Below are 27,303 nucleotides of genomic sequence, written 5' to 3'. Positions count from 1 at the left end.
AAATGAATATTCAGCCAAGGAGTGGGTTGTCAGGCTGACTGACAGCACTCAGCACCACTTTGTGTTGTTCAGTTTAGAGTTATTCAGTGTACTGAAACTAAACAAGTGTATGAGAAAGAAAAAACATCTCTTTCCCTGGATGCGTCACCTCAAATCCTGATGGAGCTTATTCTCCATTCCAGATATTCAAAGCACCCTCCATGGAATGCCACTGTGCCTGGCTGCACAGTTGTTCTCCTTTTCCTGCTCCCATTTGATTTGCAACCCAAAAGATTGGGGTTTTTATTTCTGTTTCATGGGGTATTCCTGAGTATTTTTAACTCGGTTATTGAAATAAATAGGAATTACACAACAGTTCTTTGCTTGGGAAGTCTCTGTGCTCACTTCCCTATTCACCAAAGAAAATTTCTAAAATCCCACTGGACAGTTTTGACTCATTTTGACAGGAAAAAAATACTCCATTCCATTTTTCCAGCAGGCCTACACCACATACAGCCTCAAAGCTGTATGAAAGAGGGGGTCTTTTAAAGGGAACCCTGTAGAATACCAAACCCCCAGGTCTGGATGTGTCTGCACTGGAAGAACAAACCTGGAGCAAAACGTGCAGCAGAGGGAGTGGCCACCAGCTTCCTGGGACCGTGGATCTTGGGTACTTTGGAGGAGGTTTTTGCAGGAGGTGAAGAGGCTGGAACCCTGTCCTCCTTGTGGTCCCAGGAGCTCCTGCCTGCCTTGGGAACCTGAGAACTCTTCTCCTCCTTTTGGACCCGGGAGCTCTTGTCCCCCTTCATGAGCTGAAAGTTCCTCTCCTCGTCATGGATCTCAGAGCTCCTGACCTCTGCATAGGCCCAAAAGCTCCTCATCACTGTCCAGGTGCAGAACCTGCGTGAGAAACACCAGAGACAGTGAAGCTCCAAGGAGAAAATTCCAGCTGAGCCCCTGGGGAGTGTTTCATCTGCATTTTCAGCATGTCAGAGGAACGAGTGGCTGGAGATAAAGGCTGGCATCCACAGAGCCTCCTCCACCTTGGGAGAGAGGGGATAGATAGGTACCTTCTCCAGAAGTACATCAGGATGGGGAAGAGGGTGACCTTGGCATTGTGGTAGATGGCCCGGGTCACTGGCCCCTTGGAAGATAAACGCCAGATTAAATCCCTCTCTTTATCAGAGATGTTGACCTGGGCACAGAAGAAACCAAAACAGTTTGCAGCACTCCTGACGGGGCTGGGTTTCTCTCCCTGGCCCCACCTCAGCAGTCTTTAAGAAAAGAACCAAATTACATCCTGGCTGCATGCCCCAGACACAAGGGCAGGATCCCACCTGGATTTCTGTGGAAAGCATTGTGCTCTCCAAAGGGGAGATGGCAGTGCTACTGGAAGGGGATGGAGTGGGTGCAGTGGGGAGGAGGTGATGGTGGCATTGGCTTCTGGACAGTGCAAGGACTGGATTGGTGCTGTGCAGCAGCATCCTGATGCTTCAGCCATGGCATTTGTCCAGCAGGTAATGGATAATCCCCATTTCTTCCATCCTTATTCACATGCTTGTTCTCAGTCTATCTGGGTCTGGTGGGGGATTGCTTCCCACCCCTCACAGCCCATGTAGAAGTCCCAAGCTCCAGAGCATGCCCCAAAATCACCACAGCAGATCCAGACCCCTGCCTGTTTCTCTTTCGCCACCACTGTTCCCAGCTGCGCTGCCTTGAGCAGTGAGCTGGCAGCAGTCTCCAGCCTTCCTGGGCAGGTCCCAGGGTCTCACCCGCAGCTTTGGGGGGATATCAGAGTTCAGGAAGAGTCTGCTGATGATGTCAAGTTTCTTTTTGAGAAAGGCAATGTGCTTTTCTGACTGCATGCTGCAGGGTGCCACAGCTTCCACGGAGTCAGCCAACCTGGAAAACCTGCAAAGGCACGTGGAGTCTTGCTCTGAGACAAGTGCTGGTAACTGCCAGGCTAGACAGTCATGTTCTTGCTTAAGTTAGTATTTGCTTGGCCAGAAAAAGCAGTCCTCAAGGTGTGGAACAGTGACACAGGAGATATGAAAAGCCACCTCCCTCTTCTGCCACCCTCGTGGTCCTAGGATTCACCTGGGGCAGGTGATGTTCTCCCTTTTTGGGAAAAGAGGAGGACTGAAAGCTGGGGATTTGCCTGTTGTGGGGGTGTTGGCTGTAGGGCTGGTGTCCATTGGCCATGGATTGGTCTTACAGCTTTGTTGGGAACATGGACAAAGTCAAGGGAGAAATGCCACCACAACTGGGACTTCCAGAACGGTGTAGGCAAAATGTTGGATTGCTTGGGACTACTAAACCAAAAGGATTTCAAACAGGAACCTGTAGCAAGGGAATGACTGCAAGCTGAAGTGGAGGATTTGGAGGTCTCAATCAGACATGGCTTTGGGCCAGGGCCAAGGGAGGCTGGTGCCAAGGCCAAGTTGGATAGAGCTCTGAGAAACCCAGTCCGGTGGGAGATGTTCCTGCCCATGGCCAGGAGTTGGAACAAGATGACTTTTAAAGTCCCTTCCAACCCAAACCATTCTGGGATTCTGTGGTGGTACCCAAGCACCTGGTGGAGGAAGAACTTACTTGTCCATCTCCAGGTAAAAGCGGAGGTCATCGACGAGGAAGTTGACGACGATGACCTGTTTGTCCAAAATGCAGCGTTTTATCAGGGTCACCTTTTCGAGCCGGGCTTTGCCCTTGAGGGAGCGGGGGGTCCTTGAGAGACTTTGGCTCTTCTTCTCCTTGATGGGCAGGTCTGAGACAGGGGAAGAGATGCTGCGTCCTGCTCCCCAGCACTGAGTTTGCTCCTTCACCTCACCTGTGCTTCCCTTACCTGCATTCAATTTGCTGAGGACCTTTCTACCTCTGTGGATGACACCTTCCAACTAGCTTAGTAATCTCCTCCATCCCTCCTCCTCTTTGCACCCATGGAGTCTTTATGTTCACTGTTTCCATAGGGAATGACCTGTTCCTAAAGCCCCCTGGTGTGTCTAGCTGTTGCCCTGGCTCTGACAGAGCCCACAAGCAGATGAGTGAGGATGAAAGGGAAAAATCTGTTGTTTCCCCCATATAAAAAATTCTCTTATCTATACGGGGTTTCTGTGTGTTTAGTAGATTACTTTTCTAACTGCTTTTCCAGCCTCCTCTCAAGCCTGTGAGTAAACTTTCTGTTTAGGTCAGCTCCCTGTTGCCCAGAAAATAATTTCCTTTTGTTTATTTTTCTGGCCTGTCTCACCTTAGCTCCATTTAGTGTTTCCTGGTTTGGGGTTTTTTTTTGAGGCAGGGATGCAAACTTGCATAGACAACATTGTTTGAGAGAGATGCAACAGCGTAACGGGGCAATAAGTCATGGTTGTGGGAGATAAGGCACACGTTTCCTCCATTTTCTTCTCTACCTAAACCCAGGCATGTCCTGGGGAGGGAGGAGAAGGGGTGGCAGGACACTGGACATACTTTCCCTCTCGTTTCCTCTCTCCTGACGGAGAAACTCCTCAAATTCCACACGGCGTTTGTAATTTTCCATCTCCCTCTGGAACTTGCAGAAGCTTCTGACAAGCTCCCGGATGGCATCCCAAGCCCATTGCTGTGGAGACATGGTACAGGTGGCATCAGCCAGGGGCTGCTCCTGGACAGAGCCCTCCTGTTTGGACCCACCACTGTGAGCTGGAGTAGCCTTGGCAGTGGGATTTGTGACCCATCCATCATCTTTGCTTTCCAGTATTTCTCAGTTTCACTGGTGGCCACAGGTGATGGTGTGAATCACTTGGCCAGTCCTGACCAGATGTGGTGAAGTCTGTGTGAGCAGGACTCCAGAGCCCGTAGGAGAAACACTTTCCCTGCTGCCATTTTGCAACCTCACCCCATTTATGTGACATCATTTGTCTCACAGCATCTCCTCACTTTCTTGCCTGGCAAACATCCTCAGCCTGCCAGCAGATAGTGTCTTTCCTTACCATTCTCTCTGTCTTGAGTTCCTCTCTGCCTTCCTGCATCTGATGACGACGCCTAGACTTGGGCTTTTTGCTCCAGGGCAACAAATCCTCCTGCTGCTGCTGCTGCTGTTCCTTCTGTTTCTGTTTCTGCTTCTGCTTCTGTGTCTGCTTCTGCTTCTTTTTCTTCTGCTGGTACTGCTCTTCCTCCTCATCCTCCTCATCCTCCTCATCCTCCTCATCCTCCTCATCCTGCTCCTTAACCCTGCCAGATGGGAGAGCAGAGAGAGCATCAAGGGCAGCCAGATGCATGAGGAGGGCACTAGTTTGGTGGAAGGGGGGGAAGCAGCTGATAGGGGGCAGCCCCAGGGTTGGGGTCCCACTGGACTTCTGTTCCTGGAGGAGGTTGGACAATGGTACAGGGCACTAGATACTCTCCCCTGGGCTCTCTTCTTGCACTTGACAGCCTTGGGGTTGTCTGTCCTGCTTATCTGCAGGGTTTCCTCCTCCAGTCCAGCAGCCTGCAGGCCCAGAAGTGATTTGGTAGGTTTGGGGTGAGGGTCTGGATGGAATATCAATGTACTGGCTGATGGTTCATGGAAAAATGCATTTATAGCAGTTGCTGTCTGGCCCCTTGGGGTGGGATGGACGTTGAGCAGGGTGCATTTGCATAATTGGGCTGAAGAAATCAGCTCAACCCAGGTGCTCACCATCATTTTTCCATTTGCTTTATGTCCCAGTGTGGAGCTGCAAGGACTCACGGCTAGAGTATTCTCAGGAGGTAAGACACAAGTCCAGAGATTTAAGTATCGCTACAGAGTGATTTTAAGGGATTTTTCTGGGAATCTGAGCACTGCCGAGGTGGCATTCCAGGACTTGATTGAGGATGAAGTGCATGAGACCTGCACAAGATGTGAAGAGTAAATCTGAACAGGGGGTAGAGGGTGGGGGTGTTAATTTTTCTCCTTTCCCTGGTAATTGCAGTTTAGACCCACAGGCCACCTATGCCTACATCTGAAAGGGCCAAATGACCAAACTGGGAGCAGTGGCATGACAGGGAAAAATCTGAAAGAGTGGAAATAGCAAAGCTCTGTGCTGCAAAGTGCCAGACCTGTGTCTTCTAGATGACTTCTTTCTTGCAGCAGCAGCAGCATTCTCTCTAGCAATCCTCTCGGATGCAACAGCTGTGGGGACAGAACAGGGCTGGCCTCTTCCTCAAATGACAGCCAGAGCCTGCTCACAGCTTGACCCTGGAGCCTCCACATGGTGTCTGTGTGGTGACTCTGGCTCAGGAGACACTGAGTACTGTGGGAGCTCTTCACCTCTCATGGTTTGACCTCCTCAGCATCTGCTTCAGAGAAATCCCCCATTCCCACCCTCCCTGGCTGGATTAATGCCCCAGAATACAGCCTGTCATGGATGGATAGGCCTTTCCTTCTGGAGAAGTTCCACCAGATGATGCAATGCCTGCAAGGAAGACCCCTACTCACTCAGTCCCTGGAGCACCTCCACAAGGGTGATTGATGTTTGGGAGCCCACCCTGCCTCTTGTCTGCCCGGACTGAACTCACCAAGTGCTGCACTCATCAGCTGCAGAAGCTCCTCTTCCTTGCTTGGGCTACCCACAGCCAGCTCATCTGCCATCATCCTCTGGAATTCTGCATCAGAGAGAGGAGAGGGGACAGATCCCATGTCCATTACCTCTGGCTATGACAGCCCTTCAGCACTGGCTCTGAGGGCTGGATTTTGACTTGTTACCTTCCTTGTGTGTCCTGTTCCATGCTCTACCTGTGACACTGCATTTTTTGGGTACAACTGATGGCCCACAAGTTACAGGGGTGCTACAGGTGACCACAGGTGCCCAGAAACTTGGTGTCATTCTCAAAAAATTGCATGAGAGAACAAAGCTGAGGGGTTACACCAGTAGCACCAGCATGGCCAGTCCCAGCATCCTCAGGAAAAGGCCAAGATGTGGAACTGGGGTGGCAGGAGCTTTGGGCTTTAGTCACTTTGCTGTAGCCTTCATTTGATCTGGTGACCCAGGCCAGTGCAGGGATGTGGCTCTGGTACTGGCCAGAGAATTTGGCCCTTAGATCACTGCCAAAGCTTTGATTACAAATGAAGGCTCCCAGACCCACTGTACCAACCCACTCCATGATGTCCCTGACCTGTTTAGGGTCACTGGTCACTGCCAGAGCATAAAATACACTTTACTGGCTTCAGCCAACGTGAGCCACATCAGGAATTCTGAGCCTCCTCTTACCAGTGCTGCCAAGGAACAGTTTCATCTCTGCCTGGATGGAACCCCCTTTCTGGAGGTCCCGAGCAGCAAGTAATTGCCAGTGCTCAGAGGAGATCCCTTCCAAGCTCCTTGTGCCATGCAAGACCTGGCTCAGCTTCAGGGACTGGTTCATCCTCTGTGACAGGTAGAAATGTTCCCATCTGCCAGCAGCATGGCCTGGAACCTTGGGCATGGGGACATCGCTCCCTGGAGCCTGTGGCGAGAAGAGGGCAGGATGATGGCACACAGCATCTTCCGCATCTCCAGCACTGTGCCCACATGTTTTACTGTGCGTCAGACTACAAACCTGCCCAATTTAGATCTCTGCTTGAGCTTTAGGCAGTCTAGAAGGAATCTATGTGAACACAAAGTTCAGCATAGACCTTACACCTACCCATGCAGCTGCCTAAATCCAGCTCACAGCTGCCTGCAGCTGGAATGTACTGGGGACAGGCAGCCAGAGGTAGGCCAGACATGGCCTTGCAGCTTTCCTGAAGAGTTCAACATCCCTCCAGGAGGGCTGAAAACAACCCTGAAGGTGTCCCCAGCAGCCTGGTAGCCTTGCGTCCTGTTTTGTTGGCTGCTGTCGCTGGGGCTGGCTCCAGCTGGTGCCCTGGGAGTGCCTCCCTCATCCCTCCCAAGACCCTCCTGCAGGTTTTGCCTCTCCCCATGGACAAACAGTTTGCACAGCTCGCCAAGCAGGGGCAGAGTGGCTGGTTTCTGGTTGAGATCTGAGAGCAGGCACCAAAAATAAACCTGCTAAGCCCACAGCAGTTCCCCTGACACCAGAGCAGGAGACCCAGGAGGAGTTTGGCTCAGGGGATCGTGCCCACAGAGAGCACAACCCCAACGCCTGCTGCAGTGCTAATTGTACTCCCAGACCAGTTCTGGCCTCGGAGGGGAGATTTCCTTGACAAGAGATGCACAAAAACCTGGGCAGCTAATTAACTTCCAACCAAGAGCAGTTAATGAGTCAGGGTCAGGAGCTGCCAGCTGACTTTTCCAAAATGGTCAGCTATCACTGGCTGAGACTCTGGGAGCCAGGTCTTTGAGGATACCAAGCCCTGACAGCCTCTCCTTAACAATTCCAGGATCAGCTGCTGATTTGACATTTCATTTTGGGGAAAACAGTTGGTTTGAAGAACACCATCTGCAGTGAAAAAAATTGCCTGCATAGGTTGTGCAGGTACCAAAGCAGGTGGGATGCTCAGGGGGTTCTGCCTGCAAGGATGTTTCTGGGTGTAATGCTGGAATTTGGGGTAGGTATTATGGGATTTCTGATGCCAGGAGGAATAATAGTCTGGGAAGAGTGCTTGTGTGACTCTGATTTCTTATATCATCCTTTTTGGTAGAAAAAAGTATGTGGAAAACCTGAGGGTGGTTGAGTCACAGGCTAAAAGGCTGCATGGCTTCTTCCCCCTTGTGCCGGCCAGATACTGCTGCTGGGACAGGGTCATCCCATGTGTGTCATGCACATGAGTCACATTAATAGCAGTAATAATTACACATTAGTAGGGTGGGCAAGGAAAAAAGCCAGGGGAGATCAATTCCCAGAAGCGCTGGGCTCACCCCTGCCTGCCCTAAAAGCCTGCAAATATGTTTCTCCCTGCTTTTAGGCAGGATCACCGCCTGTCTCGGGGAGCTCTTGCAGGGTGTGCCTGCAGTGCTGCCAACTTAAGAGGATGCTATGCTGGAAGAGCTAAGGATCATTGCTCCAGGAAGCTGGAATTGGGTAGGATCTGCTGTGTCACCCTGTGGCAGCATTGGCTGCGGATATCCTGGGATGCTGGACCTCCAGCTAATGCTGGGTTTCTTGTCCCTCCTTCTTTCTCTCTCCAATTTTTCACATCCCCACTGGTGCCTGCACACCCCCCCGAGGATGCCCCTCTGCATTCCCCTTACCATAAACTGGAGGAACGTCCTGTCATCGTCAGCCAGAAATTCCTCATAGAGGCAGCAGAGCAGCTGAGGAGGAGCAAAGGGGGATTGTGCTCAGGCAGTGCCACAGTGCTGGTGCCATGGGTGGCTCACAACTTGCTGAGATGCCCAGGACAAGCCTGCACATCCAGCTTGGTCCATTGGGCTGCCCAGGGGCTGCCCAGAAGGGCTGGGGTGCTAAATGTGTTTTACTGGGGTTGTGCTGGAACCAGTGACAGATGCAAAAGGGTGGCCACTGCCCTGTCATTCCTAGCCCTTGGAATGTGCATCTAGCCAGGGTCATCAGAGATGTTCAGTGACTGCTCACCTCTGCTCTACTGCCCAGCAAACTAGTGAGGATGCTCCTCTCCACTGGCCTGGAGCATCTTGGTCACTGGTCCAGTACAAGGTGACCACAAGTTTTCCCTTCTTAATCTCTTTTCCTCTTAATTTTCCAAATGCCTCAATTCCTAAACATTCTCACAGCCCTCACATCACCACAGGAGGGCCAATGCCAGCTGTACCTCCCAGGCTGACCACTGCCAGCACCCCTGTGTACCTTGCAAATCTCCTTCTGTGCTCTGAATATCCAGGGGGAGAATTCTCCACACATCAGATGGTTCCACAAACTCACGACAGTCCTGGTGTCCAAGGGAAGCTTCTCAAAGCTGTCCTCCTCCAGGTAGGTCTTGCAGATCTTTTCCCCAATCAAATGGTGCAGGAAGAAGCTGTTTTCTCTGCTGGAGTCCAGCACCACAGGCAGAAACTCTTCCAGGTCGTGCCACAGATCCAGGAGATGAGTCTCCATGGACCGGTTCTGGCACTGCAGGAAGTCTCTGAAGGGCCGTCCCGCACAGGCCTCAGCACTAAGGGCCCAGGGAAGGAAATCCAAGGTCTTGACTGGCTTTTTCAAGGATGGCAGCTGGGCAAGAGATGCAGAGGGAAGCAGGTCAGAGAAGATTTTCTCCTTACAGAGGTTTTCTAGATCCTGCTCTGCACTGGACTGAGGTCTTCCAGGAAAGGTTACTCCTCGTTTGCCTCCAAAGGCAGTATTTGCAGGATGCTCTGACTGCTGGGGAATCGATCCCAAAGCATCCTTATCCAGACACAATTCCTCTGTTCTCCCAGCTGGCCCTGGCTGCCTCTCTGGTTTCACCTGAAAAGTGGCCATCTTCACTTCTTGGGTGTCTCTCCCGTCCTTGACCAGAGCCCACATTTCTGCTTTGGTCTTCAGGCTGCAGTAGGGCCCTGACACACCCTGTCTCCTTTTGATGTGCATTGTGGGGAAGGGCTCTGAAAGGCCTGGGGCTTCCTGCCAGCTGGCCTGTGATAAACGTTCCTGATATTCCTGGAGCAAAGGCTGGCATGATTCCTCTTCCTCCATTCCCATCTTGCAGTGCATGAAGAATTTAGGGAGCCAGTAACTCTGAATCATAAAAAGGGCCTGTTCCTGCATCTTGCTTAGGATCTCCCTCCTTGTGCTGATGGACTGGATGTGCTTGGCTTTCGGCAGTGATCCTGAAATGGATGCAGGGAATTACGATGGGGAGATGGCTCCATGCAGTTCCCCAGCCAAACCAAGAAGGTGATGGTATCCCACCTCCCTGCGAATATCCAGGAAAGACCACCTCTCTGGAAGGGCAGTGCTCATCCCCAGCTCCTGTGGTGGTGCAGAGGGTGATGACACTGGAGCCTTCACGCAAGTGAGTGGCTCTCAGCCTGTGGACCAGGGACAAGAACAGGTCTCTCTGACTCCTATCTGACTCGTCCAGATCCAGGAGCCTTTCAGTGATGAGCCAGAAGTCAATCAGTTCTTCCCCTATGGATCAGACAAGGGCTGGGAGTCGGAAGGAGTCCCTGAAAGCCCCGAGGATGGATGAAGCAGAAGGAAAGATCACCTGGATGAACCGAGGGAAAAGCAGAGAAAAGCCAGGGTTATGCATCTTCCTCCCAGCTCTGCTGCTGGCTCACCTTCCAAAGCTTTCTCTGGGATCTTACCCATGCCCCCAGCTCTGTGCCAGTGTCCTGCTGGACAGGTGGCCCATGGCTGGCTGGGAAGGGGCTGTGGAGCATCCCGTGCCCACCTGCTGTTCCTTGGACGAAGGCCCGGAAGTGCCGCATGCCATGGCTCCCACTGATGCACCTCTCCAGCAGCCACTGGTCAGCGCTCTGCCAGTTCAGGAGCTCGGCTGCAGGATGGAGTGCACAGATGACATCAGGGGTTGCCTGCAAGAAAACTCTCTAGCTCCCGCCAGCACCCTCCAACCTCCCTGAAAGAGACTGCTGGAGGGAGACCAGCAAATCACCCTGAACTGGGAGTTTCAGACAGGCTGTGGGATGCACACATGGTGTTTGCAAGGATAACTCGCTCCTGTCAGGGACAGCCTGTCCAGCTGTTGTGCCTCTCTTCCTTGCAAATGTCCATCTTTTCTTGCCCGAGTTTGTGGCTTGCCCTCAATTTCCTCCAGCTTTTAGTTTCAACCCAACTGAAGAAGCAGCAGCAATATACTCAGGAAAAGCCTTGGTGAATTGCTTATTTTTCTGAAATGAGAATCTGCATTCCTGCTGCCACAGCTTTCTTTCAAGGGGCAGTTGACATGCTGGTTGATGAAGCACCTGGCTGGACTGAGAAGGCTCATTTTAGGGGCAAAGTGAGCATAATCCAGACTTGTTGCCAGTAAGAGAGACCACAGCATGTTTTCCCAGGGCACCCCTGCGCAGCGGCAAACCCGAAACATCAGCACCTCTGTTTCTCGTGCCCCACGGTGCTCTCCACCCCGCTCCACCCTTGGACCCCTTGGTAAGCTCTCCTAGGTAGGTACTTAGGGAGCTTGTATTAACAGAGTGGTGGAGTAAATCCCTGCACATCCCATCGGGACCTGGTGCATCCCTAAAAATGGGATATGCAACCCCTTCTTAACCCGGAGCAGAGGCACGACCCACTGGGCAGGAACCAGGCAGTGACAGCCCCGGAGAGAGGAAGCCCAGCTGCAGAGGAGAAGCCGATCCGATTTCCTCCATGCCGCGATGACTCACCTGCTTCCACCGAGCGAATGAAACCCAGGAGCTTCTGGCAGAGGACGAGGTGGAGGCACAGGCTGGATTTGCAGAAGTGAGGCAGTCGGTGCTTTTCCAGCCAAGCCAGTAAAGCCGCCGGGCTGGGATCCTGCGTTGCGAACCCCGTGCCCAAGGAGAGGATTAGCTGTGGGGAAGGAGCCGGCTCCTGCCCGGGGATTAGGGTGAGTAACAGGTCCCTGCTACAGGGGAAGGGGGTGGGGAAGGCGCCCTGTTGCTTTATGGCGATAAAAGCCACCCTGATGCTGAGGCAGAAGGGGGATACTCAAGTTATAGTCCCTGCTTGTGTCCCCAAAAGCTGTGCCTACAAACGTGGGAGCCCCGGCGCTGCACGGCTGCTGCAGTGCTTCCAGCGAGGCTGCCTCTCCTAGCAGCCTGCACGCCTTCCCAGAGCCCAGGCAGGGAGGCATGGCAGATTCCCGGGAGCTGCCAGAGAAGCAGGTTCCCTTTTGCTTTGGGATCTGAGCGCTGCAAGCGGCGCTGGCGGCTGTGGGGAACGGGGACGCGCGTGGAAAGGGCTGAGCCAGCCTGGTGATCAACAGGGCTTCACTCCTGTTGAATTCAGGAGGAATACAGGACAAGGGGCTGATGTTTGTGTCCTTCTCGGCCACCACACATGCTCTTCTTCGCTCCAGATCTCGGTGTTCATAGATAGACCCCATAAACTGCAGCAGGACTTTAAATGGCTTGTGCTCCGCCCAGGGCTTAAAAGCGAAATGACGCCTGAGTTTGAAATGATCCCCCAGCTGCACGAACAGGAGAGCCAGGGCGGGGCCTTGGCGATGAGAAACCGGCTCCTTCCCTCCCCTGCCCTGTGCTCCTCCTCCCTCCTCCTCCCCCTCCTCCCTCCTAACAAGGGGCATGTTCTCACCAGGTGGCTCGGCAGCTCTGGCCACAGGTACCACCGGCCCATGCCACTGATGTAAATGGGTGTCTGGCCAAAAACCTGGATCAAAATGGAAAGGGAGAGCAGACAGAGATGGAGGGTGGCAGAGGAGCCCAGAGCCTAGCTGTTCTAGTTAGTTCCCACTACAGAGAAGGGCATCGAATTCCCTTTTAGACTTCTATCTCCAAGCTGAGATCCTCAGGTTTCCCTCATTTTTCAGCCTGTATGTGGTGTAGTCCCAGTATTCCTGGGGCCTCTAATGCCACAGACAGTTCACCTAAGGAGAGCTCTGAAAGGTCCCAGGTTTTATGGTGCAGAGTGGACTTACAGGAAGGTTCAAAAAGGTGTTGAAAAAGTCAACAAAAACATGATCTCGCAGCAGCAGCCCCATGTCCATGGAGGCTATGGATGCTACAAGGGGAGAAGAGAAAGTTATCTGGGCTTTGTGTTGCCAGCTGTGACATCAATGTGAGCCAAAGGAGTTTTGGGGGGGAATCAGCTTTAGGGGATATGTGGTACAAGCTTGTCCGGTGCACACATGGGAGGATTTGGAGCTGGGACAGTCTGTGAAATGTGTTTTGGGATGGGTAGCACAGGCTGTTTGGAAAGCACCTGCAGGTCCAGCAGCATGCAGGAGCTGGGAAGTTTGAATGGCAGCCTCCTAAGTAGCAAAGGTATGTGGTTCATAGAGGCTGGGCACAAATGTGGTGGCATCCATAGGGCAGGAGAAGGGAGGTGCTGTGGGTGGAGGGCACAAGATGTGCTTCTCTGCCTTACCAAGACACTGGGCATCACCCACCTTATCCACCCAAGACTCAATGCAAGTGTCAGTGCCCAACACCTCCCACTACCCTGTGAAGTTTTATTTAAGTCTGAAAGATCTGGATGTAAAAAGATGGGCTGGCATCAGCCTGCTGGTGGGTGGATGCCCTTGCAAATGTCCTCTTCCATGAAGGCATGGCTGTGTTACAGGGAGGACCCATATTTCAAAGCTTAATACTGCTTTTTTATCCCACTTTGTCCACCTTTTGGGGTGTGTTTAGAGGGCTAAAGCCCCTAGCAGAGGGTAACTCACCAGCAGTCATCATGATGGTGTTGTGTTCCGGTGCTGTGTTCCAAAGTGCCACCCTGATTGTGACACACATGTTCTGGTGACTCCTGGGGGGCTGCAGGGCTCTTGGGGACCACAAGGCTCTCAGCACTTCCCTCCTGGCTGTCCTCTAGGCCTGCTTAGCCTGCAGAGGAGAATACTGAGAGAGGATCTGATCAGTGTCTGTATGTGCCTGAAAGGGGGATGTCCAGAGGATGGAGCCAGGCTCTTCTCAGTGGTGCTGAGCAACAGGATGAGCAGAAATTGGAACAGAGGAATTCCCACCTGAACATGAGGAAAAACTTCTTTACTGTGATGGTGACTGAGCACTGGAACAGGTTGCCCTGAGAGGTGGTGGAGTCTCCCTTACTGGAGCTATTTGAGAACCATCTGGGCACAATCCTCAGTACTGTGCTCAGGCGCCCCTGCTTGAGCTGAGATGCTGGACCAGGTGATGTCCAGTAGTCCCTTCTGACCTTACCCATCCTGTGACTATGTGAAATGTCACTTTTTAAATCCCCTGCAGACATACTTTGGCAGTCCTAAAATGAAACCCTCCCCCCCTCCCTGCTTGGGCAAACTTCTTGCCTTCAAAGCAGGTTCTTGGTGGCACCTTGGCACTGAGTGTGGTTGTTGTCAGTGCATCTGCTCAGCCTGGGATGGAAATTTCACAGGAGACCCCACTGTGTCTGCTCCAAACAGACCAACCCCACATTTCTTATCAGCTGTCTTGCTTCATCAGAGCTGGGCCTGAGACTCAACCTTGGAGAACCTCCAGTTGGAAGAGAAGGAGAAAAAGAAGGAACCCGTTCTTGCAGCAGGAGTGACCTGTTTCCCTGGCAGGAGGAGGAATCTGCTCCCCAGGTGGGTACTTGATCCTGCTCTTTATAATGCTGTGGTGCCAGACCTGGGGTCACCTACGGTCTGCACAGGCAGCAGAGGGGAAGGACAGTGTCCCACAGTGTCCCCACCTCACGAGGTGGTGCTGTCAAATCAGGAATGTGAAGCTGTTCCCAGCAGCATCAGGGCTCTGCATCTCAGCAAGCAGCTTGTGACAGTGCCAATGAATACAGGGACAGTTCCAAATTAATTGTGGAGCTGGTGCTGGGAACCCCAGGGGGACAGTGCTGGGCTACTGGCACTGGCACAGCCTCTTGGGGATGTATACTCACCTTCCTTCGGCCACAGCCCAGCCACATGGGCTGGTTACTGTGCCAAAAACCAAACTGATGTGGGCAGCCGTGAGCCACAAAACACCTGCTTGTCCAGTGGTGCCAGGCCCAGCTGTGGAAAGGAGTTGTGGAAGACCCAGGGGAGGAGTAGCTCTGATCATGGATCCATAAAGATTTATGCTGCTGACCCCAAGAGATGAGAGGGGGGCTAGGAATGAGCTGGAGTGGTGGCTGTCTCACACTTAAAAGACTCAAAAGTCCTCAGAGAAAGGTCATAACGTGAAAAAAAAAAAAACAACAAACATTTTCCAGTTGGCAACTGAGCAGATGCCCAGTAGGATCCTCAGAGGCTGGGGTAGCTCCTTGGGTGCTCATCCATCTCTGGACTGACCTCAGTGGGACTGTGATGGCTTCTGCCAGGAAAGGACTAAAGTTGTGAGCAGGAACAGGCCAACATGGTTACTGTGGGAGGGCACAGGGCCATTTCCATGGAGTTTCTCCCCAAGAGGAGACCCCAAGAGGTTTGGCAGGATGGAGTCTGCTCAGACTGCAGCTTCCCAGGTTTTCCCAAGGCACATTGTCTCCTCACAAGAGGAGCTCACATAAGCTGGGTGGCTATTTAGGAAAAACCAAAAAGGTTTTTAAAAAGAAGTGGACACATGAGCACAGCCCAGATTTAGAAGGAACCTTGGAGTGGCTGGACTCCATAAAAAAGGTAAGGGCAGAGTTGCAACATCAAACACATCAAGAGGGCTTTGCTCCCCCCCTGCCCCGGCCTCAATCACCCATTTCCCCTGTCCCTGGCGTGGGGAGCAGCCCTCCCTTGGCAGACCTGAGGTGACCAGTGGCAGAGTCTCACGTTCCCAGGGCAGAGGGGATGGGGCTGGGATTTTTATCCTTGCCCAACATCAGTTGGCACTGCTCCCCATGGTGGCAAAGTCCAAGGCTGCCCAAACAATGTCAGCCTCACTGCCTGTGGTCACTGGCCACTCACAGCCTCCCCCAGCAGCCCAGCCTGTGCCTTTTGGTGCCATCAGGAGGGTGGGGGTTGTTTCCCCCCCACCCCGAACACCTCAGCATTGCTTCTGGTTCTGGGTGATGGTCTGGAGCCCCAGCAATCTGGGAAACTCCAGCCTGTGTACACATAAGTATTATATCCCCACCATGAGCTTTTCGGGGAAGACTTGGGATTGTTTTCCCCCTGTACAGCCTCATCCTGTTTTCATATGAATAGTTTATAGGACATTGGGCCCACAGCACCTTAAAACTGGAGTTGACCAAGGCCTGAGGAATTCCAGTTCAGCCTTAAATATTCATTCCTTTCTTGAACATATTACAATTACTTTTTATATGTGATTTTCATGCTCAGTCTCCTGAGTGCATAAGATTTGTTTGCTCAGCAAGGACAACACTGGTGCTCCCTTCAGGAGTATTTTTGAGCCTGTTGCCATCTGTCTGTGGTTTCCTTGCTTGGGACTGTCCATGCAGGCTGGGCTCTGTCTTTTACACCTGACAGCCCCTGTGGCAGGCTCTGCCTTCACTTATCTCTCCTCCAGCTGAAGCAGAACCACTGGTATAACCTTATCCGAGTGTCTGGGGCTGTTGGCTTCAGCAGCCCAGGTTGTGTTGTGGCAGGACAGGGACTTAATTCAGCCATAAGGGAGGGACATGGGCAGCAGCACTTTGCTGTTACCTTTTATAATTTAAAATGTCAGGCCCGGATTCACTGCTTAATCCACTTAGGCAGTGGTTTTAGGATTTCTGTACTCTCACTTATGGAGCTGTGAAGTGTGTTAGGCTGAAATTAGTGTGCCAGCCACAGCTAACACAGCCTCAACCTGGCTGGGAGTGTATTTAACAGTGTGAACAGTGCTAATAAAAAAAAAAAAAGGGGGGGGGGGAGGGGGAGGAATCCCAACAAAAACAACCCTGCCAATCAATGCACAGTGTGACCAACTTTCAGCTTCAGGGAAAAGTCATGTGCTGAGTTCTCCCTGGGATATTCTCCACTCTTGTACAGAACAAACTGAGCCAAGCAATTTCTAGGTCTCAAATCTCACCTGCCCCTGACGTTCTCATCTTCCAGCTTCCCCCCGGCGCTGTTGAAGCTGAGCACGTGCTCGGGGAAGGCGCTCGGCCCCGTGCAAAGTCTGTGGAGCACAGCCGGCAGCAGGTAGGGGCTGCCTGCCGGGAATGCCGCTGGATCTCCCAGAGCAAGCAGGGGGAGCCGTGCAAAGGGCTGCTGGGGCATGGAGCAATGCCATGGGCTCCTGGGAGGGATGACAAGGTGGGTGGTGGCACGGGGACAGGCACCCAGGTGGCTGAGAAAGGGGTGGGGAGGGAGGTGGCAGCATCTGGGGGGTTGCGTGAGGCTGTCCCGGGTGCTGTGCCCCAAGGTCCGTCTTCCCTCCGTGCTTCCTGGTGTGTGGTCTGGGGAGCTCCATGGGGAGGGAGGGTTTTTTTTTCCACTCTGCATGTGCCTCTGCACGTTTTCACTTATTAATTTGCTTTCCTAAATTGCCCTTTGGTGCAGCCCAGGTGATCTGCTCTGGAAAGCTGAAAGCCCTCTGGCCACCAGCCTGCAGCTACCCTTGACCCTGGCAGCATCTTCAAAGGGAGCATGGGTCTGCTGCGGAGCGTGCAATGTTTGCTCACAGCCAGGGCCAGCAGCTACTGCCTACCTGCCTTGGGGGGTTTCGTCAGCCTCCTGCAGCACTCTGGGGGAGATCAGTTGGCCACTGCTGCTTGCACAAGGTCAGTCCTCCCAGTGCACTCATTCCCCCACCCCACGGTGAACTCCCTGTCCTCAGTCACTTTGGAACTAAGCACTTGCTCAGGCGTTAGGTTGATTTTTCCAGTCCTCCTGTTGTTAATCATGGGTAAAACATGCTGCATCTCCAGGTCTCCCAGCCTGGGAGCATCTTGGGAGCCCACCAGGACTCACTGTCATGGGTCCAAGCAGAGGCAGCTGTGCCCAGTGGTGGGCAGAGATGGAGGTGATGCAATATCAGGACACCCAGCCCATGGCTGGTCTCACTTGAGTGTAGTTCAGTTCCTTATGTAGAACCTCCTAGCCCAAAGCACTTCCTTGGATGGCTCTGAAAGTGGTATAGCTCAATTTAGGAACGAATTGACTGTTGGGCATGGGGAGAGGAGAGATACTGAAGATGTTCCTGCTCATTGCAGGGGGTTGGACTAGATGACCTTCAAGTCCCTTCCAAAGCAAACCATTCTGTGATTCCATGATGTTATGCCCATCCCTCCTCCCTCCTAGCTGTACCATTGCTGGAGGCTGGGGCATTTTGGGTGTGTCCAGCTTCCTCCTGGGACCTAACCATCACAACAAAATGGGCAATTCCTCCTCCCTGTGTGACATCCATGTTGGGAAAAAAAAAGCATTCCTTTCTACTTCAGAATTTTTTTTTAGTGCTGGTGAAAAACAAATGGCTATTTGGGCTTAGCAGTCCAGGTCTGCAATCTGTTGGGCTTGAGATCCCAGTATCTGTGGTGAGGAGCAACCCTTGGAGATATCCCCAGGGTGCTGGGAAACTCCCAGCATTGCAGGAGCAAAGCCATCAGCCACCTGCCCCAGGGCCTGAGCCACAGGGAAATTTCACATCCTGTCTATTTAACCCTTAAGTTGCCACCCTCCTCTTTCCCCCCCCTCCTCCTGCCCGCCCTACCCCTCAATGATGTGACCTGTCTGCATTTTAAGGCATTCCCAAATGGAGGAGAGGGATAGGTCACAGCAGCCCCAGCAAGGCACAGTGGAAAGGGAAGCCATGATCCTTTACTGCCTGGCTGCTGGCTGGAGTTGGAAAAGGGCAGGCATGTCCCATGCTACCTGTGAGAAACTCATCCTGGTCCCCAAACCTTCCCAGGAGAGTGCAGGGACCCAGCTGTGCCCTGTCCCTTGGAGGCAGCAGGCTGCAAAGTCCAGCCTGCCCGACCCTTGCAGCTCACCAACCTCACAGCTTTCAAACCTTGGCACTTCTCTCAAGATATATAACTGTGCTGGCAAGAAGTGCCGGGCCAGGCGAATAAAGGTGTTCCCACAAATTAATAGGAGGAAGAAGGAAAAGCCTGTGCCAGTTGGGACTCGCCCCTGGAGCAGGACATTGTCTCACCCTCTGGCTGCACGTGTGGCACAGGGCCCTTTGAAGACGGATTTAAATCTATTCGTGGGTCGTGTCACCTGTTGGCACCAAGCCCTCCCCAGCTCCCCGAGGAGGGTTTTGTCGGCTACAGCGACCGTCACTGGAGCACGCAGCTGGGCGAAGGCACAGCCTGAGCGCGCTTTCCCCCAAAAAACAAAAAGCCAGGCTGGAAAGGGAGGAGGGGAAGGAAGGCAGGCGGTAAACAAGCCGTGTGAGCCCAGCGAGGCGGCCCCGGAACGCTTCCCGGGAGAGGGCGCTGGGTCCGCGGCTGCCGCTTCTCCGCTGGCTCGTAAACAACTTGTGCAAGGTGAGCACAGGGGCTTGTGTATGAGCCAGCCACCAAACCCTCCCGGGGCTGGCAGCTCCATCCTCCCACCCCCGCCATCACACCCTTGCCCACCCTGGGAGTCTCTCCCAGGCTGAGGTTTGCTGCCCGGCATGGATTTTTGGGATGGAGAGGAGATGTTTACATTGCCAAGCTGCCTTCGCTCCCCACTTCCCTTCAGGGTTGGTTGGAGCTGCCTAGCCCCGAGGCTTGGATAGCACGAGGTTCAGCCCACTGCACAGAGGCTTCACCTGGGCTTATTTGGAGCCAGGTCTGGTGGACAAAGTTTGGGAAATTAACAGGTAGCAAGAGTAATTCCAAGAATTTGGAGCTATCGGAGCTTTCAGTGTCCCGATTAAAGAAACACTCAACAAACCTAGGGAAGAGGCTGGACACTGCTTTGCGTTGCCTGTGGCTTGACAGCTCCCCTTTATGGGAGCTATTTTGGGCCTCGGCAGCAGCTCCTGCTCTGCTTCCTTTTGCTTCAGCTGAGCTGTTAGATTTGGGTGACCACAGCTGAACTTGGGCTGAACATGAGATCCTGAGCTCATTTCTGTGGATAAAATGTCACGGTTTTTTGTATGTTGAAACCATTTCTCTGTGCACAGGGTGCCCGAACTGGGGTGCTGGCAGGAGGCACTTTCTGGGGTGCTGAGGGGAGGTTGTTGGCAATGCTCGGTGGCTCTGCCTTGCCCAAGCAATTCCAGGAGGAGGAAAACACCTGAATTTCACCTTGTTCTGGACAGCCTCGGGGAATTACCACATACTAATGGCTGCTCCAAGGCGGTGGTGAGGAATGAGCCAAGTTGTCCCCCCAGGGAGGGTGGGGATCTGGCTCTTGAGATAGGCAATAAATCAAAGCGTGGTTTTAGCCAGCACTTCCACCTCCTCCCGCCTGAGGATCCGGTTCTGCCTGGCCATTTTCCCTCTGGATTCTGGCTGTACAATGGCTGTGTCCGCGGTAGGTTGGCTGTGATAGCCAGGAGGGAGTTTTGGTGCCATCTCCCCGAGGCTGGCGTGGGACAGAGCAGGGTCCTGTGGCCCCGTGGCAGGCGTGTGGGTGGCGTGTGCTTGGCCTGGGACCTGCGTGTGCCTTCAGCGTGTGCACACAGGGTGGCAGCTCCGTCTGCTCGTGCTGGCGTGGCTCTCCTGCCCCTTGGATCCGGGCTGGAAGTTGCACAGAGTTGCAGGAGTTGGGACAAGCGACAAAGCGGGGTGGAAAAATACTGGGCCGTGGCTGCGGTTTGCTGGGTGCTGAGTGGGTGCTCCCATGGTGGACCTGGAGGATTTCTCCTCCCTCGAATGACAGTGACGGATCCTGTGCCTTAGAGCGAGGGTCTGCAAATCCACGTGCTTGAAGCAGGCTGTGACCTGCTCCAAGGAGGAGAAGCTCTTGTCCCCCTCCTAAGAGTGGGCACCAAGCAAAAGCCTGTGCCCGGGGCTTGGAGCTCCGGTCCCTCCCTCTCTCCCCCCATTTTCCCGGGGCAGCCGGTTTCCATCCCTGCGAGCTATGCCAAGGCAGCCGCTAATGTAAACGCTGCGGAAAGCCCTGGATCCGCTCCCGCCTGCCCAGGGACACGCGGTTGTTTTTCCGGTCGGGAGCGTTGTTAAAAAGACCCAAAACCCACCCAAACCCTCCACTTTCTGCCCCCTTTTCCCTCTGCTTTCTGCACCCACCCACCCCCTCCAACCGACTACGGGGCGAAGCGGCGGTGTTCCCCCCTTTGTCGGGGGCGGCCGAGCCGCGATGCCGCCGTAGCAGGAGGATGACGAGGAGGACGAGGAGGGAGGCGGCGTGGTGGCCCTGTCCCCCCTCCCGGGTCCCCCCTGTCCCGCCCCGCTGCCCAATCCGTGCGGCGGGGCCGGCGCTGCTCCTCAATAAAGGGGCGGCGGGCGCGGCCCTGGGAGCCGAGTGTGGGAGCCCGGCGCCTGCCTGCAGTCACTGCCGAGCCCAGGTACCGGCCCGGGGGGGGGGATACAGGAACGGGGGAGGGGTAACGCTGGCCGCCACCCGCCGCAGTCCCCCGGGGACGGCAGGGGAGGCAGCCCGGGGGCTTCCGGCGGCCAGACCTTGCAAGGGAAAATTCCTCCTTTAGGGGACGGGGAGAATTGGGGGGCGGGGCGGAAGTGGAAGCTCGAGTTTTCTGTTGAAAACATTCCCTTTGCAGTTTTGTTTGGTTGTTTGGTTTTTTTTGGTTTTTTTTTTTTACCCCCAGGAGGCTGTTCAGCTGCTCCTGGAGCGCAGGGACTCCCTCACTGCCAGGAGATGCACGCGTAGGGGATGTTTCTGGCAGGGCAGTGGGCGCGTTGGGAGCCGCAGCGGCGTGGGCTGAGGAGGGCTCATCCCGAGCCCCTCCGCAGGCGAACGGGATGTTGGAGCGACTTCCCAAGTCAGTCCGCATTTCCAAAGTGTTGGCATTTCTAAGCTCCTTGGAAAACACGCATGGAGCCTGGCTGCTGTGGGTCAGACACGAATGGGCTGGCTGGCGCTGGGAGCCTGGCTCCCAGAGCTCTGGGGATGCTGCAGCCCCCACCGACTGGTTCCAGAGCCACTCCGGCCCATCCGGCCTCCCCATCGCTGCCTGGGGTACTCAGGGCTCGCATGTGCTGCCTGTTGCTTTTCCTGCTGCCCTGGGACCGGGCTTGGATAACCTCAGCCGGGCTGAGAAGGCAGCTGGGGCAGAAAAGCCCTCCTCGATGAAGCAGATTTATTAAGAAAGCCCCAGCTAAGCTTTCCTTACATTAGCCTTGCTCCGGAGCAGAATGTGGAGATGAAAAGTTCACATGGGGCTACGGACCCCTTTGGAAGTCTGTTGCACTGGTTTATTAGCAGGAGTTTGGGGATTAATGGGACTCTTTGAAGGGCTTCTGGAATAGGGCTTTCCTGGCTGCTGGCATCTGCCTGAGCTGCTGTGTGTTGTCCCTGAGAAATGACATGGAACCACTGGAGATTGCAGCCAGCCCTGTGGCTGAGCTGTTTTGTGCTCCTCCTTGGACTGGGGGGCTGAAAAATGTGGGAGTGCAGGAAGGGCTCACAGCTGGGGCTGTTTCTGATTCCCCCCTGCAGGAACCCCCTTGTGAGGACTGCAGCCATGGCCACCTCAGCGAGCTCCCACCTGAGCAAAGCCATCAAGCACATGTACATGAAGCTGCCACAGGGGGAGAAGGTCCAGGCCATGTATATCTGGATCGATGGCACAGGAGAGCACCTCCGCTGCAAAACCCGCACACTGGACCATGAGCCCAAGAGCCTGGAAGGTGAGAGGGGAGGTGCAGGACTCGTAGTAGACTCACCAAGTGAAGGAAGGATGCCACTTCTCTCTTCCTATGGCAGAAGGATGGTTTTTAGGGAAGACATTCCTTCTCATGCCCTTTCAGTTATCTCTCCCCAGATACCACAGGGGAGCGTTCCCAGCTTTCCAGATGTGGAGTTTTGGGAAGGTGCCTGGGGTTGGGAGCCCATCCTTGGTGCTATCCTTGCCGTGGAGGGGCTGTTGGCAGGGGTTGGGGGCTGTTGGCAGGGGCTCAGCTGCCCATTGACTCTCAAGTACTCGTTTTGGCCGGAAGTAGTTTGGCAGAAGAAAGTGCAGGGGAAAGAATGGAGCTATCCGGTGTAATTAAGAGCTTGTGTCCCTCAGAACAAACAGTCCCAGCTTACACAATAATAGCATTAGGATTTTCCCCAGGTTGCCATGGAGCTGGCTGGAGACAGTTATGAAATGAAAATACTGTGTGTGACTGAGCAGAATTATCTTTTTTCTTTCCTTTTTTTTTTTTTTTTTTTTTCTTTTCCCCTCCCTCCTTTCCCCTTTTCCCTTTGAGGGAGTGGTTGGCACAGCTCTTTTGAAATCTTTGTGCTTCCCATCCTCCCTCTTTCCCCCTGGGATATTGAGGAGATAGCATTGCCTGGGTGGAGTTCTGGGCTTTGACCTGAAGGGCAGTGCTCAGCATAGAGGGGTGGATGAGGGGCCATGCTGGCCACACTCCCTTTCCATATGAGATTCCACCTCTATATGATTTGCCTTCTCACCTTCTTCAGGCCATGTAGCATGAATGAGGGTATTCCATGGCTCTCCTCATTCCCATAGCTGGAAGATGGCTTGTGGTCTGCCTTTCCCCAGCTGAGGGAAATGGGTGCTTTGCTCATCCCTGTGGTTGTTGTGACATGGGAAATGTTCTCAGTGCTACTCTGTTCACTCAGGCTTGGCCAGCAGCCCAGCAACTTGTTATTTCCCAGGGTGGCAGGGGAGTTTCACTCCTACACTTTTTTGCTTGCTTTGGGGTTTTTTTTGCTTCCCCCACTTGGAACAAAATCAGCTGAGCTGGGACTAAACCTATTGCAGGCCTATTCTCTATGAGCATCTTCACCTCTGTCTTACTGGAGGGTGGCAGGGAGCCCATCCTGGGGACTAGGGACCCTGGGTCACTGTGGCTGGTTCCTTTCTTTGCTCCAGATCTCCCTGAGTGGAATTTTGATGGCTCCAGCACCTACCAGTCCGAAGGCTCCAACAGTGACATGTACCTGCGACCTGCTGCCATGTTTCGGGACCCTTTCCGCAAGGACCCCAATAAACTTGTTCTCTGTGAGGTCTTCAAATACAACCGCCAGTCTGCAGGTGAATGAATGGATCTTCTCCCTTCTGCTGGTGAAGGTGGTGTTCCTGGGAAGGGGAATGGGAGACCTGCCCAAGTGCAGTCTGTGCCCTTAGCATGACACAGAAATAATCCCTGCTTTGAAAGTAAAGGGCAAACAAAGTAATGGACAAAGGGCTGGGCTTGGGATTCTTCAACACTGCTGGGACTCAAACTATAAAAAAGGTGGAAATGGAGAGTGCAGGTGCTCATGAGCCTTGTGTCGCTTTTCCATTCCAGAGTCAAATCTCCGGCACACCTGCCGGAGGATTATGGACATGGTGTCCAACCAGCACCCCTGGTTTGGGATGGAGCAGGAGTACACTCTCCTGGGGACAGATGGACATCCATTTGGCTGGCCTTCCAATGGCTTCCCTGGACCCCAAGGTAATCTTTCGGGAGCCTGGACCAAGTCAGGAGTGTTTGAATTGAACTCTGTGTGGTACAGCTTCAGGTGAGCTGAGGGATCCAAGGTGTTCTTAGAACCGAAGGTGGACAGTAGAAAGCGGGATATTGGCAAAAACTAACCATGAGATTAAATTTGTTACAGAAAGGCTGAGGTGGGGATTGGCCGCGTCCAAATTTGCTGTTTGGTTTGTTGGTCTGGAGGGGACTTAAACTCAGGGGAACTTGCTCTCCATCGGTGTTCTGCTCTGCTAGTTCTTCCATGAGAAACAGATCTTGGGATTTTTCCACACCCCCCCAAGCCTTTGGAGAGTTCTCCCCTGTGCATGCTGAGTCTTCACTGAATGTCAGCGTTTTTCCCTGTGGAGACTGATGTTCCCCTGTGCTGTTGCAGGTCCATATTATTGCGGTGTAGGGGCAGACAAAGCCTATGGCAGGGACATTGTGGAGGCCCACTACCGAGCATGCCTTTATGCAGGCGTGAAAATTGGAGGAACCAACGCAGAAGTGATGCCAGCCCAGGTACATCATTCTAAGATGCCTCATGGAGTGAGAGAGTAGTATGGAGAAATCCCAGGCCGCAGGAGCTGTGTCTGCCTGCTCTGAGCTGTGTAGCTGTGCCGAGGATCAGGGGGTGGGAGGTGCCTGTCTCCACCCAACTGAGCCCCTGATGCCTCCTCCCTTGCAGTGGGAGTTCCAGGTGGGACCATGTGAAGGGATTGAGATGGGGGATCACCTCTGGATTGCGCGCTTCATCCTGCACCGGGTGTGCGAGGACTTTGGGGTCGTGGTGTCCTTTGATCCCAAGCCCATCCCTGGGAACTGGAATGGTGCTGGCTGCCACACCAACTTCAGCACCAAGAGCATGAGGGAAGAAGGAGGTCTCAAGTAAGTGTTTGAGTTGTTTACTGGGCAACAGGATTTTGCAATGCTTTGGATGACACAGGAGTTGTTGCTCTGGTGCTTGGCATGATATCTGAGTCTTTCTTCTGGATGGGGTTTTTTTGGTTGTTTCGTTTTTGTGTTGTTTTTTTTTTAATATGTGTTTTTTATAGTGATACATTCTCATATTGATGCTTGGTGGGCAGTTTAGCCAGCAGTACAGCTCAACCACTGCTGGTGGAAGTACAGGCAGCCAGGATGCGACTATCCGTAACAGTCTGTCTGGTTCCTGACCTGCCAGTACTGAGAACAAACAAACAAACTCGGCACAGGCCATTTTTTATTATTTCTTTATAGCCATGATGAAAGACCATTTGTTTCTGTCTAGGCAAGGCTGCCATGTTTTCTTAAAGATCAACATCCTAAAAATGCAAACCCTGAGTTCCTGTATGGGACTGGTGTGCTGAGTGCAGCCAGGGATCCTGTGTCACTGGAGCTATGTGGAGGGATGCATCCTGGCAGCTCTGTTTTCTTGCCTTAATCTTAGTGATGCCCTGAGATAATGGGACAGCCCATGACTCTGTGAGCTTCATTAGTAGAAACTCCAGTGTTGAGAGATCTCTGCTCTGAGAGCAGGTGAAAGTGGGAAGTTTAACTGGTGGTGTGTCACAGAGAGCACTCCCTACGGAGCCTGTGGGATTTGGCCATGAGGATTCTTTTTCTGGGTCAGCAGTAGGAGTGGAGAGAAACCCTGTGTTGGGATGAACAGCCAAGTGGGTTGTGGGGCACAAGGCATCATCATGAAATGGCTTGGGGACAGCAGTTAATCTCGTGTCACTTTGACACAACAGTCCAGAGGGGTTCAGCTCATCCTGTCCCTCACTTTGTCATCACCTGTCCCTCCCTCCACAGGCACATCGAGGAGGCCATTGAGAAGCTGAGCAAGCGCCACCAGTACCACATCCGTGCCTACGACCCCAAGGGGGGACTGGACAATGCCAGGCGCCTGACAGGCTTCCACGAGACGTCCAACATCAATGAGTTCTCTGCCGGCGTGGCCAACCGCGGTGCCAGCATCCGCATCCCACGCAATGTGGGCCATGAGAAGAAGGGCTACTTCGAGGACCGCCGGCCCTCTGCCAACTGTGACCCCTACGCTGTGACAGAGGCCCTGGTGCGCACGTGTCTCCTCAACGAAACTGGGGACGAGCCTTTTGAGTACAAGAACTAAGCAGACTGCGCCCCACAGACACCGCCTCCCCTCGCACTCCCCACGCCCCTAAACTTCCCTTCTAGATGTAATCCCAAGGGTACAAGATAACATGTTTTGTGTCTCAGTAACTCTTGTTGTCTTGAGGTGGGGAGGAGGGCAGGTTTAGTTTTATCGATGTCTGTTTGTCATTGACTCTTCAGAAGATGAGAGGAGGACAGGGTGTTAGAGAATTTTTAACCACTGTTTTATTTTTTTGTCTAATTCATGTGTACATCAGATGGGATCCAGTGGCTTCCAGGGACAGACTGCACATGCAGAAAGCCAGTAGGAGAGGAGAAGGCTTAAAACAGAATCAGATTTGAGGTGTCAGCCCCACTGCTGGCTCTCTGCAGACTCATGGCTCTCTAAGGTTGGTGCCTTTCTGTGGAGAAGGGAAGATGGGCGCTGTGCATATGCTCCTGCCTGTGTGGGGAGATGATGGGGAGATCATCACTCTTTGCCCACTCTGAGGTTTCTGGGAATCTTCTGGCATTAAGTTCAGCATAGGAGCATTGAGGAGAACTCTTGGTTCTGTCACTGGAAGTCAACCGATCTCTGGCTCATAACACAGAGTGAAGTAGTATTTTTCTATTTAAATATAAAAACAGGAAAAAAAATTATATATGGAAGTGTTTTTTTCTTAAAGAGATGATGTTCCAATGCCTCATCCAGCCAGAGCAGGCAGAGTTCTTGCAGATGCTGTTGGAGGCCTCCAGGTGTGACTGAGGGTGAGCTTGGAGGGAGACTCAGATGAGATTTGTTCAAGCATGGAGTGGAGCTTGCAGGAAGGGGTTCCCAGAGTGAAAAGCCTGCAGAAGCATTTGTCACTGTAACTCGAGTGGCCGTGACACGTTCAGAGTGAGAGGAAGGTGTCCTGAACCAAGAGTTGACTGGTCAACAGCGTTCCAGATAGAGCTGTGGGTGTGTCACCTGTCCAGCAGGGCTAGCATGTCACTAAAGCAGGGCTTTTGATAAAGGCTAAAAAAAAGAAGAAGTTTTAATTTTTTTTTTCATAATGTTCTTAGTTTCTCCAACTGAATGGTTTTACAGAGACCGTTGATGCCACTGTTGTGGCCTGGTTCTCGCGGGCTGCCTGCCATCCAGCGAGGAGGGGGCTAGGAGAGGGGAAGGGAGAGGCCACTTGTCCCTCCCAGCCAGCCCTGGCACTCCCAGCTCCTGCTGGGGGGTTCAAATGTTCCGGGATTTTACGCTTGGGTATCTTAGATGGTGCCAGTTATATTCTGTTGCATTTGGACTTCTGCCGAATAGGTTTTCTTTTTTGTAATAAAAGAAAAAAAGAACAAAACCTTAAA

The 27,303-nt window shown here is 53.2% G+C and overlaps 2 protein-coding genes across 2 annotated transcripts in view; one reads left to right on the top strand and one right to left on the bottom strand.

The window, feature by feature from the left end:
• RGSL1 (regulator of G protein signaling like 1) overlaps window positions 1-21,395 on the bottom strand; it is a 26,095-nt gene extending 4,700 nt beyond the window's left edge. Inside the window, exons 1-18 of the mRNA XM_048312925.1 lie at window positions 21,077-21,395; window positions 16,398-16,521; window positions 13,151-13,203; window positions 12,404-12,486; window positions 12,061-12,135; window positions 11,764-11,893; window positions 11,151-11,453; window positions 10,199-10,303; window positions 9,781-9,933; window positions 8,674-9,641; window positions 6,180-6,411; window positions 5,488-5,574; window positions 4,929-5,101; window positions 4,306-4,438; window positions 3,442-3,711; window positions 2,572-2,743; window positions 1,752-1,890; window positions 590-1,174 (exon numbers count right to left, since the gene is read on the bottom strand). Coding sequence (XP_048168882.1) covers window positions 860-1,174; window positions 1,752-1,890; window positions 2,572-2,743; window positions 3,442-3,711; window positions 4,306-4,438; window positions 4,929-5,101; window positions 5,488-5,574; window positions 6,180-6,411; window positions 8,674-9,641; window positions 9,781-9,933; window positions 10,199-10,303; window positions 11,151-11,453; window positions 11,764-11,893; window positions 12,061-12,135; window positions 12,404-12,486; window positions 13,151-13,203; window positions 16,398-16,521; window positions 21,077-21,395 — 3,834 coding nt within the window. The 3' untranslated portion in view covers window positions 590-859. The remainder of the gene's footprint in view (window positions 1-589; window positions 1,175-1,751; window positions 1,891-2,571; window positions 2,744-3,441; window positions 3,712-4,305; window positions 4,439-4,928; window positions 5,102-5,487; window positions 5,575-6,179; window positions 6,412-8,673; window positions 9,642-9,780; window positions 9,934-10,198; window positions 10,304-11,150; window positions 11,454-11,763; window positions 11,894-12,060; window positions 12,136-12,403; window positions 12,487-13,150; window positions 13,204-16,397; window positions 16,522-21,076) is intronic.
• Window positions 20,672-27,303, top strand: GLUL (glutamate-ammonia ligase). Its single transcript, XM_048312606.1, has 7 exons — window positions 20,672-20,774; window positions 21,887-22,077; window positions 23,274-23,435; window positions 23,692-23,838; window positions 24,251-24,378; window positions 24,545-24,744; window positions 25,651-27,303. Exons 2-7 carry the CDS (start codon window positions 21,912-21,914, stop codon window positions 25,967-25,969), a joined length of 1,122 nt encoding a protein of 373 aa, XP_048168563.1. The 5' UTR covers window positions 20,672-20,774; window positions 21,887-21,911; the 3' UTR covers window positions 25,970-27,303.

Source organism: Corvus hawaiiensis, chromosome 9 (genome assembly GCF_020740725.1).
Source record: "Corvus hawaiiensis isolate bCorHaw1 chromosome 9, bCorHaw1.pri.cur, whole genome shotgun sequence".
NCBI classification, from domain to species: Eukaryota; Metazoa; Chordata; class Aves; order Passeriformes; family Corvidae; genus Corvus; species Corvus hawaiiensis.
This window is presented reverse-complemented; position numbering and strand designations above follow the sequence as displayed.

Bases quoted from the DNA above. Each gene is read 5' to 3' on its own strand.
- GLUL (XM_048312606.1), top strand. From the start codon at position 21,912: ATGGCCACCTCAGCGAGCTCCCACCTGAGCAAAGCCATCAAGCACATG. The intron at 23,436-23,691 runs GTGAATGAATGG...TTTCCATTCCAG, and splicing joins ATACAACCGCCAGTCTGCAG to AGTCAAATCTCCGGCACACC. The intron at 24,379-24,544 runs GTACATCATTCT...CCTCCCTTGCAG, and splicing joins CAGAAGTGATGCCAGCCCAG to TGGGAGTTCCAGGTGGGACC.